Source organism: Gossypium arboreum, chromosome 9 (assembly GCF_025698485.1).
Source record: "Gossypium arboreum isolate Shixiya-1 chromosome 9, ASM2569848v2, whole genome shotgun sequence".
Lineage (NCBI taxonomy): Eukaryota > Viridiplantae > Streptophyta > Magnoliopsida > Malvales > Malvaceae > Gossypium > Gossypium arboreum.
Genome location: NC_069078.1, coordinates 32,920,588 through 32,931,935, shown reverse-complemented (window position 1 = coordinate 32,931,935; position 11,348 = coordinate 32,920,588). Strand labels below are relative to the sequence as shown.

General features: G+C 35.5%; 1 protein-coding gene across 1 annotated transcript; it reads right to left on the bottom strand.

Moving 5' to 3' along the window:
* Nucleotides 1-8,211: 8,211 nt before the first annotated feature.
* Nucleotides 8,212-10,182, bottom strand: LOC108455822 (BAHD acyltransferase DCR-like). Its single transcript, XM_053019232.1, has 2 exons — nt 9,454-10,182; nt 8,212-9,291 (listed from the first exon to the last, which is right to left on the bottom strand). The coding sequence occupies exons 1-2, from the start codon at nt 9,904-9,906 to the stop codon at nt 8,416-8,418; spliced, it is 1,329 nt and encodes a 442-aa protein (XP_052875192.1). The 5' UTR covers nt 9,907-10,182; the 3' UTR covers nt 8,212-8,415.
* Nucleotides 10,183-11,348: the final 1,166 nt, after the last annotated feature.

Genomic DNA, 11,348 nt, shown 5'->3' with positions numbered 1-11,348 from the left:
TCCAGTAAATCTATCTTTGTACATTGAGGATAATGTACATCTTAAGTGTGGGGGGTTATTTATATTATTATCAGAAAAATCAAATTTTGTCTTATTCTCACGTGAATCACTCATATCACTATTAGAATGAATTTTTATTAATTTATGATTTTTATTGATAAGTCTTGAATTAAAATATAGGCATTTATGCATTGACTGTTTAAAATTTAAGGAATTAAGGAATCAAGCATGATAAGTTGATTTTTGAGAATTAAAAATTTTTAGGTTGTTTCCCCAAGTTTAGGTATTATCTTGAGTTAAAATTCACAGGTTAAACATCAAAAAGCCATAATTTTTGTGAGATCTTGATCCTTTAAAGCATATATTATTTCTTCCATGCTCACTTTTATTGTTGCTTTGAGTGCGTCAATATCGAATTGTTATTCTAGAACTTGCTTGACTATGCATGTCAAGACCACACCATTGATTTGATATGTTGAGATGATAAAGGCACTTAGGTTTAACCCACTTACTCCATAAAAGCCTACACTCATAATTAACCCTTAGTGAACCCCTTTGAGCCTAACAAGCCATTCATTGATTTACCCTCAATATTAACCCATAACCCATTATTGTTGAAATCCCCTAATTTGATCCCTATTTTTGTCGATATTTGATTTGAATTAATTGCTTAGCTATGTTTTATTTTTTGTTGTAATAATTAGCAAAGTTCTATGTTATTTGACTTGTTCTTAAAAAAAATTACATATATACATATTAGTAGTAATTCTTTGTTTCTGAGCTTAAGTATTTAATTCCACATTCCATGAAGAAAAGCTTAATTTTAGGATCTTCTAATTAGGAATGTAATTTATCAAGTTTTAGTATTTTTCTAGTTAGGTAATTTTTCAATTCAATCTGGATTCTAACCTTCTTTTCAGCTTGTAACCACACCCCCTAACCAAAGTCTCGTTACTACCTTCTAAAGACATTTTGATTGATGTATCATCTTAATATATAGTGGTGGAGATTTGATTTTCACGCAAGCCTATGGTAATAACTTTTCATATTGACTGATTGAGTGCTAAATTTCTTGTCCTTAAACACTTCGAGTAATTTGAGTGAATCTTTAGTGAGGATGTGAAACTCTGTGATATTTCGAATCAAATGTGATTACTTAAATAAAGGGAGACACCTAGGTTTTCATGATAAAATGCACAACTTAGAATGTTTAAAACTTTGATGTTCTTCGAGTTGAATTTTCAATGTACGATTACTTATGGATTATTTTGAGATACTATTGATGAGAATTATAAGTTGAGAAGAATTTATTTTGATTGTGAGTTGAGGATTTTGCTTAAGGACAAGCAAACGCTTAAGTGTGGAGGTATTTGATAAACCGTAATTTATACATATTTGTATCCAATGCTTAGCATATTTTTGGATGAATTATCCTTAGATTTGGTGAATTCGATGCTCCTAATCCTTTAATTTCATGTTTTATACTTAGGTGAGCATAAGAGAGTAAAAAGAGCGAGACCCGAGCCAAAAACGGAGAAAATGGGTCAAAATGGGAAATCAACATGGCCTGGACTTCCTCACACGGGTAGTTCACACACCTGTGTACATTCAATAGACTTGAACACGGTTTGAAGCAATCGCACACGGGCATGTCACACGGGCGTGTCCCTGTCGAGCCCAGGTCTGGTCCTATTGGAAAAGGCCACTCTTGAAGGTTTTGAAGCATTCTAAAGCCTATATAAACACCCCAGAAGGTACCTAAAAGACACATAAGGAGTAGGAGGCAAGGAATTACTCAAAGAAAGCCAATTGATCCATCTCAAAAGCCGGATTCTCCTTCAAGACTAAAAATCTCCCTTCAATTTCCTTCAGGGGTTTTTGGGTTTTCTTTATGTTTTGTTATCATTATTCTTCTGAGATGTTTTATTTTACACTTATGAACTAAATCCCCTAAATACCTAATGGGAATGAAACCTAAGACGGATCTTGTTATTATTATCTGAATTATATGATAAATATTTGACTTGTTCATAATTATGAGTTCTTAATTCTTGCTTTAATATTCTAGGATATTGATTTAAGTATTGATGTGCTTATTCAGAGGAGCAAAAGTCCCTGTCTAAGAGTAGATCTAACATAATTAAGTGGAGTTGATTGTACGCCTAGAGATAGGGTGACATAATTTTGCCAGATTAGGGTGAAACCTAATAAAGGAATCCATAGATTGAGTTAATGCAACACTAGGGGTTTTAATTAGAAAGAGATTTCAATTAGTCAACCTAAGGTTAGATATTGTTAGTCTCGAGAGAGATAATAGTATAACTTAAAGATTTCTACGGATCAAGTTAAGTGAATAAATCATCTGATTCAGAGTCAAATAACAAGTGAAGTCTAGGTGGATTTTTCCCTTGAGTATTGTCCAAATCATTCAGTTTCCCCAAAAGTTATTTCCCCAATTTACTTTTTGTGCATTCTTAGTTTAGTAATTAGTTTAGATAAAACAAACCCCTTTTATTTTTAGGCTAGATAATAAAAAGAAAGTTAATACTAGTACTTTTAATTCCTTTGGGTTCGACATCCCGGTCTTGCAATAAGCTATACTACTGTTCAATAAGGTGCGCTTGCCTTTGTCGTGATAATAGTTAGTTTTCAAGAATGGACATTCATAAATTATAAAACTTATCACGATTTACATCACAGCAGGTTTAATGGGCAATGTTCTATTACGAGATGATATGAGTTCGATACGAACTATTATAGGTATATACATGAAATACATGGAAATGATATTACATGATATATTGAAACATGAAATGGATTATACATGTATATGAAACTTGCTTAGTGGTTATGTTCATCCATGTTTATTGAATATTATATATGTTTTGCATGGCTAACATGTTGGTGAATATGTGCTTAGACATTTGGTCAATTGAGTTGGGATATGGTATGGTTACATACCATAAATTATGACTAAATGGTAAGTTAAATTCTATATTAAATGAACTTACTAAGCTTAAATGCTTACTCGGTGTATTTTCCGTGTTTTTAGTGTATTAGAAGCTCATTCTAGTTGGAAGCTTGTCGGAGCTATATGATACTATCCATCGGCTCACTCAGTACTTTCAGTTGGTTTAAGTTTGGTTATAATGGCATGTATAGGTTATTTTGGCTAATGTTGGCCTATATGTGTTGGCCATTTGTTTGGCTAGTGTTCTGGCACTTTGATGATTGTCTAGTACATGGTATGTAAATATTTTCTCTCTAATGGTTGATGAATAACTTGGTGTGGTTGAATTATGGAAGATGAAAATTGTGGTATGAATATGCTTATTGAATACGTGCTTTGTAATAGGACGTAATTGTGGCAAATTGGTGTTTTGTTGGAAATGATTTATATAGTCATTTGATGCTAGCTTTAGAATGGAGTTTTGGTACCAAATGGTATGTTTTGTTAAATGATCTACATGGTAAGTTTTGGTGTAAATATGCATATATGTTAGTTGAACAATTGGTTATATTGAACACATGATTAGTCATGTTTATAAGTTGTCATTTGAGGTGCCTAAGGGCATATTAGTTGTATGTGATCATACCATTTGTATAAGGCTTGATTATGCTTGTTTGGATGCCTTATTATAGCTTATGTATATGTGCATTTTTGGGTGTAGGTTTATACCAAATTGGGTGAGAAATATGGCTTGTAAAATGGCCTATTTTTGTCCACACGGGTAGAGACACGGACGTGTGTCTTAGCCGTGTGTGACACAAAGCCAAATGACATTGCCGTGTGTCCCCTATAACTTTCAAAGGGTTGCAAGTTATGTTGTTACACTGCTTAGTACACGGCCTAGCACATGGGCGTGTGAGGTTACTTCAAAGGGTACACAGCCTAGCATATAGGCGTGTGGCTTGGTTGTGTGGCCCAAGTTAGTGAGTTACAGAGGCACGGACAAGGGCTGGGACATGGTCATGTGTTCCCATTTCGAATGCCCACACAACCTAAGACACAGGCGTGTTTCCTGGCTGTGTGAGTCACACGGCCATGTGACCCTTGTAACTTTAAAATTTTTCAATGTTTTTCGAAAAATTCTCTTAGCTCCCGATTTAGTCCCGATTTGTTTCTAATGTGTATTTTGAGCCTTGATAGCTCATATAAGGGACAATATGTATATTTTGAATTGGTTTTGATATGTTTATTGATATGATATGAAATGTTTAAGAATTTCTGCCTGTTTAAATTGTGAACTTGGTAATGCTCTAAAACCCTGTTTTAGCGACGGATATAGGTTAGAGGTGTTACATATCTGACCCTCAAAACATATCATGATTGCTAGATATGAATACTGTAACGCCCCAATTTCTCAAATCCCGAAAACTGTGTTAAAATTATTGTTGTGTATACATGGCATGGTAGGATGCTTGCCTTAGTGGTTTTGTGCTTTGGGAGTGTCTGAGAAGTCATAGGTTCAAGCCTTGGCTTGAGAAAATTTTTTGCTCCTTATTGAATTAACCCATGTCTCTAGCCAGTAGACTTTTAAATTAATGAGAGTGTTTCATGACATAAAGGACTTGCTAGTCAAGTGGCAAGGGGCCTGTGGAGTGTTCTTGGGGTCGGAGGTTCGAGGCCTCGCATTCCGTTAAAATATTTTATTTTGTAGCTGTGCCATATGGGAGGTTGAGTGCTAGTAGAACACTGAGCTAATGGGCTGTTGGAGTGTTAGAGGGGGAAAGGAGAGTGTGGTCGAATTTCAAGAGGAGTTGGAGAGGAGTTTGAGTTGGTCAAAGGAGAGATTTATGGAGAGATTTGTGGAGTGGATCATGGGGAGTTGGGGGGAGTAGTGTTTCACCGAATTGGGACTTTGAGCTCGAAAGGAATTCGGTTTTGAGAGGGGGTGGGTATTATTTTCGGCTAGAGGGCATTATGTTGTTTTTTATCTCTTTCTCTCTTACTTTAGCTTTTGACTCTGCTTTTGGGTTTGTTTCTTTTGGTTGTAGAGTTGCCGAAATTGGTTGTTGACCATTTGGTACTTTGGAGTGATTGTTTGTTAGTTTTCGAACACTATCCCTTTCTTAAAGTCCTCCCTATTGCTCTTGTGATCGGCTTTAGGGGCAAGTCTCATTAACTCTCTCTCTTTATTCATCCCCTTTCCCGAATCGATCCCCTCTCTTGGACGATTGTACCTCTTCTCTCTTTAGACTCCCTTTTTGCGATTGACATATCCCCTTTCTCTTCTTGCCCTTTTGCTCACCTGCCGAATACCACAGTCTTCTTTTCTCCTCTTGTCATTCTTCCATTTTAATCTTCAACTATTACTGCTCATACCTATCCCCTTTTCAGTCCTCGATTTTTACAAGTGTTCTTTGATATTGATACGTACTCATCTCTCTCGTGTTTCAGGTTCTAGGTAAATATTCTTGATTTCTCTTTTCTCTTACTTTTTGGCTTTCGGCATTCTTCTCTTTGTACTTTATGGGGTTAGCCGAACATTCCATGGAGGGTGTAAGTTCAGTTGATTGTTCTCTTGTTCTTTGCCAATAGCTTTCTTCTCTAACATTGGCTTTTCTCTATCAGTTACTGCTAGGGGTGTGCTTGTGCCATGCGTGCCTCAGTGATAGGTAGTACTGTGGTAGTCCGAATACTGCTATCCTTGATTCATATTTCTACATATTTGGTAGGTCATACCTTGGTTCAGGATTGATTACAGCTATGGTAGTAGTTAACCAAAATGGATTGTAGTGCAAGTTTTGCTAAGGATCTTGAAAATCAACCCCTGTCAGTGGTTTAAGTGTGTTAGATCACTCGTTCAAATCAAGGCAAGTACCAATGTTAGTTAAGTTATGTAATAAAGAAGAGGGTACCTTATTGTCAAGAGACTAATGGAATGATCTTGAATGAGTGTAAGTTTGGCGCTCGTGGAATTTTGGCACTTGTTCGCAAACAGGTGTGTAATCATACTGCTTCACTTGTAAAACGACAAAAGCCAAAAAATTGTTACCATCGATGCCATACAAGTGTGCACTCGCCTGCGTGGTCATCTAAACGCATAAGTGCGAGCCTGTGATTTTAGAGACCACCATGAGCGATTTCGTGGGCTTAGGTCGTTTGGGCCACTTGGGCCGCGTTATAGGCCTTGGGCCCATTCTCACTGTTTGATTGTTAAGGCCGCACGGGTCGCCCAAGACGACTGTGGACTTACTGTTGGGTCGGTAAGTACACTTAGACCCCATACTGATAAAATGACTGTTATATCCCTAGTGGTAAAATGACTGATATAACCCTATGCTATATTTGACTATATTCGAACATGACATTTTACATACACGTATCTATTATGACATGACATTTTGCATAGGGGTGGCTTGATATTTATATTGGAGGAAGTGTACTGTACTGGCAGCTTTGCTGCAATTACTGAATAGTGCCGCAATCGGTGCTATATTTGGAGTGTAGGGATGGGTGGGTCGATTTATATCCCCACATGGAGTGTAGAGCTGGACGAAGTGGAGTGTAGACGATGGATGGGTAGGATTTTCATTGCATTTATGATACTGTTATTTAATGGGCTAAGGCCACACTGATACTGGACTGTCACTGAAATGGGCTTAAGCCCAAACTATTTTGCCTACTAATGGTTTGTATATTGAAAAGGGTTTACACACTGAGTTTCCATAAACTCACCTTTCTACTTTACTGTGCAGGTAACCCTTAGGCGGGACGATGTTGAGAGGGACTCGATGGAGGCCACACGACTGTTTTGAGATTGTTTTAATCTTTTACTTCTTAAGCTATTTTATTGGGTATTAAAAATGTAATAAGGTCTCTTAAAGTTTTATTTTTAAATTTTGGGATTTTCAAATTGTTTTGATTATATCTGCTAGCTCTAGGACGTAAGTTTTCGAAAGGATATATGTTTTCAAAGCAACACGAAAACGCAAACATGTTTTATTAGGTTCCACAAGAAAGAACGTTTTCATAAACTAATAACAATTTGATATGCTTAACAGTTGTCTAAACAATTTGAGTTTATCAACAAACATGATACTTAGAAATTATTTTTAAAAGATCACCACAAGGGTTTTATTTTTATTTTATTGTGCATACTTTTTGAACCAAACAATGATTTTCAAAATGTACTTCTATGTGGCATTGCAGATTCGGCCATAACATCTAGGCCGAGTTTGGAGTGATACAAATACCATAAAGAAAAAAAGGGAAAGTAAAAGTTGAAATGAACCCATACGTGTAATTTACGAATGAGTGATATAAACAACAGAGAATCGGACGATGAGATTAGTGAAAAGAGATATGAATCCGATGATGATATTATTGAATGTTTATGTGAACGCCATGGTGAAATTGATAAACTATACAAAGGAATTTGTAAATAATATGTAATATAATTGAGATCTATTTTAGGGATTTGAGCTTTTTTTTGAATGAAAGGGATTTCATTTTTTTTGGACTAAAAGGGATTTAATGTGAACTCCATGATCGAAATTTATGAAACGATACCAAGGAATCGATAAATGACTTGTGATAGAATTGAGATTTATTTTAGGGATTTGAGTTTTTTTTAAGGAAAGGGATTTGATTTTTTTTTTGGAGTAAGGGAGTTGAGTTTTAATTTAAATAATGATTTTTAAATTATTAAAATAATGTGTTAATTATATGGAAAAAATCTAAAATGACATTAAATTATTGAAAATGGATACAAGTGACATAGTATCCCAATTTCATGTAATCTTTCTTCAATATGGATATGACTTTTTTTTGGAATTTTGCATCTTATTTGATAATTTTCTTTACTTATTAATTTAAATTTGGAATAAATAAATAAAATATAATTTTTTATCAATAAATAAAATATATTTATAAATAAAATATAATTTTAATAATGTATTTATTGTTTTTGAAATTTTCTATCAAGATCATATGATATAAACCGAAATTGCATTTTTATGATAATAGACCATGATGATTATATTTACAAGTCATACATAAAAACAAAATAATAATTTAATTTATAGGTATTATTTTTATTAATTTTTGAAAAGATTGTATTTAATTTAAGTTAGGGTGAATTCGAATTAACGATTTTGATTATTTGATGTTTAAGTTGTTAACCTCTCGTGATAAAATCGAAATGATTTTGCAAAAATTGATAGTAATTCATTTGTAATTGGAAGGGATAATAAATTAAAATAATGTTTATAATTTAATTGGGTAGGATAATTTATTTCTTTTGACAAATGAGTGGGAGAATATTGTTAAGGTATTGCATGAGGTACATGTTGGTGTACCTATGCTTTATTTTACCTAAAAACCTACTTGCCATCCAAGGTTATAATATGATAAAAATAAATCTTAAAATGCATGCCACCCTCTTGATCTAATATTCAATCTGTGAGTGACTAGACTTGCGTGAGAAACTCCTTATCTTTCTCCAACAACTCCATGGCTCCAGCCTCCAAAGTGATCTCCACATCAATGCTCCTCCCGCCGCTCTTCCCTTGATATAAATAAACCATCCCATCGAACCTGTTGTTGGAACCACTCCTCACTCCTTCCGGTTTTCCCCACCCAAAGTCCACATCGTAAACTTTAAACCTGGGGGAGCTCCCAACGGCCACACAGTTGACTCCAGCATCTTTGAATTCGAAGATCTTGGGCGCTGCTTCCCACTCCTTGTTACGTTCCTCGATGGCCTTAGCGTTGTGTGCTTCGATAGCTTTTTGTATTACCGACGCACCGAAATCCGATGGGTTCGCCAGCAATAACCCGGCAGCCGTGACGGTGAAGATGGCTTGTATCAGGTTACCGAAGTAACTATCGGGCATGGGTGGATCAACCCTTTTACGACAATCTGCAAAGACGGTGAAAACGGTATAGTCTTCAGGTTTAAGGCAACGTGCTTGGGTTACATGTTGCCAAATGTGGACAGCTAGAGATTGAAAAGTAGAAAATGGTTTAGAGGCAGCGGATGGTTGGTTGGAGTTGACTTTGGACTTGATCTTGTCGATGGCAGCTTCGGAAAACCTGAAGAATTTCTCCCTCAGTTGCGGGGCTTGGTCGGTGTGGCCGTTGGATGAAGCGACTGGGTTGGGTGGGAACGAGAGTTCCAGTTTCACGCGGGTGGTTCGGGCTTTGGTCCGCTCCAGGAACGGTGGGGCTGCAATCGAGTTTGAGCCGCGACAGATTTGAGCCCACGAGCTCATGAAATGCCAAGTTGAGGTTCCATCAAGGATGGCGTGGTTGAACGCACACCCCATTGCTAGTCCGTCTTTCAACTTCGTTAACAATCGGAATTGGACCAAAAAAAAAAAATGTGAGTCCAAAATATATGCAGCAGTTCACAAATTCTTCAAATTGGGGGTATTGGGATTTTCTGATGTCATGGAAGATATCTAGCAACATCAATCAAGTGAAATCAAGGAACAGAATAGATTTACCTGCACCCACAGTAGAGGCCTGTGTAAGCCCGTCAAGTTTAGGACACCGTTGTAGGGTATCAAGTCCTTGAAAGAGCTTATGCTTTCATCAGCCGCAAGTTGGTCCACGGTCAGCCCATCGGTGATGGCTTCCAACACCTCAACACCCTCCATATCATCATCATACTCCACCCTGAAAACCCCTTCTTCATCTTTTCCAAGCTTGCCTCCAAGTTGATAAAACTCCTCCAAAATTACCCTCAGCCCATCCTTGAGTTTTGCCACCTGCTCCTCGAATTCCCCACCCTTGTAAAACAACAACTTCTGGTTATAATAGAATGCCAGATATGGAAGGTCAAATGTGACCAATTGACATTCTTTTCTCCCTATAATCTTTCCAGGCTTGACATGGGTTTTGCTCCTGATTTTCACCTTCGAAATCTCTTCTTCCTCCCTCCCTGCTTCACTTGTCATATCCTTCACGTCACGATTGTTACTTTCTTTAGGAAAATAAAAACCTTACTAGAAAGAGAAAAAAACTATGTTTTCAAAGATAGGACGAGCTGTAGGTAGAAAAAGGAGATTAAACAGCGAAGATACTTGTAGAAGATGAGACACACACTTTATGTAGTTGGGGAACTGCATTAATGGGACCGATGAGAGCTGTTGAGGTCCATTAATTTGCCTCAGTAGTGAGTCCCCTCTTCTTGTTTTGGAAGCATTAGTTGGGGTAAATATATGTTAGCTCTCTTTTGTGTTATGATTAAAATAAATGTCAACAGTAACAGCGCCTCAAAATTTGCACCTGTATCACCCCCTTCATCCTTCTAAATTGTAAATATGGATATATTCTTATTATATACACCTTTTACTGGCACTCAACCACTCGTTAAATTGTAAAAAAAAAAATTGTAATAAATGGATAATTATTATGAAATAATAATAATAATAATAATAATAATAATAATAATAATACAAAGAATACAAGAATAATAGATGAAAATAAGGAGATTTGTATTACATTTTTCTTCTTTTTCATCATCATTACAAGTAGTATACTTATATATATATATAGGAGATTAGACTCCTTATTTTCTAATACATAAATAGGAAAAGGGTTACAATGATAAAAAATGTAAGTGTTAAGGAAGATGAAAAATGAAAGGTTAATTATAATGAAGATCCATTTAATAGCATTCATAACACTCCCCCTTAGATCTTCATTGTATAAATGATATGTCTCATTAAAAACCTTATTAGGAAAAACCTTATGGGACAAAAATCTAGTGAAGCAAAAAAGAGTACATAATCCTATAACACACAGTATGTCACAACCTTAAAAAAACAAATGTAGTGTGGATTTACTTCCCCTCATATAAGCATCATTTAATATTTTTGAAACTACACAATCCAATACTAAAAATTAACTTCTCAAATGTAGAGATAAGGAGTGCCTAATTAAATTCTTGATCATTCTTCGCATCAGGTGAGGGGTGTTACAACACTGCATATTTTGCTCCTCCTTATTTAAACATCATTTTATAACTCAATATTGAGACATTCAAGATTATTTATTAATAGTAAATCATCAACATGTACAACAAATTTTGTTGATGTGTATCAATATAGCAATAAAGTTCAATTGCATTCTCATGCTTTAGACGTCGCCAACAATTTTATAAAGCATGATGTATTGTATCATTCACTAATACCAACACAATGAGTGCATTGGGCACATAAAGAAATGGTACTTCAAGACCATCATTTTATAACATTATTGTTTGACCATTTGTATTCCGGTTCAATATCTCCAATCTATATGAAAAATTAGTCTGATTAATTTTGATTATATAAGCACTATTGGATACTCAATAACAATTCTTTATAATATCATTGTGTAACAATTTGTCCTTATT

Excerpts from the sequence above, each read along its gene's own strand:
- LOC108455822 (XM_053019232.1), bottom strand. The coding sequence starts at position 9,906 with ATGACAAGTGAAGCAGGGAGGGAGGAAGAAGAGATTTCGAAGGTGAAA. Across the intron at positions 9,292-9,453 it reads GGCCTCTACTGTGGGTGCAG|TTGAAAGACGGACTAGCAAT; the intron begins GTAAATCTATTC and ends TTGTTAACGAAG.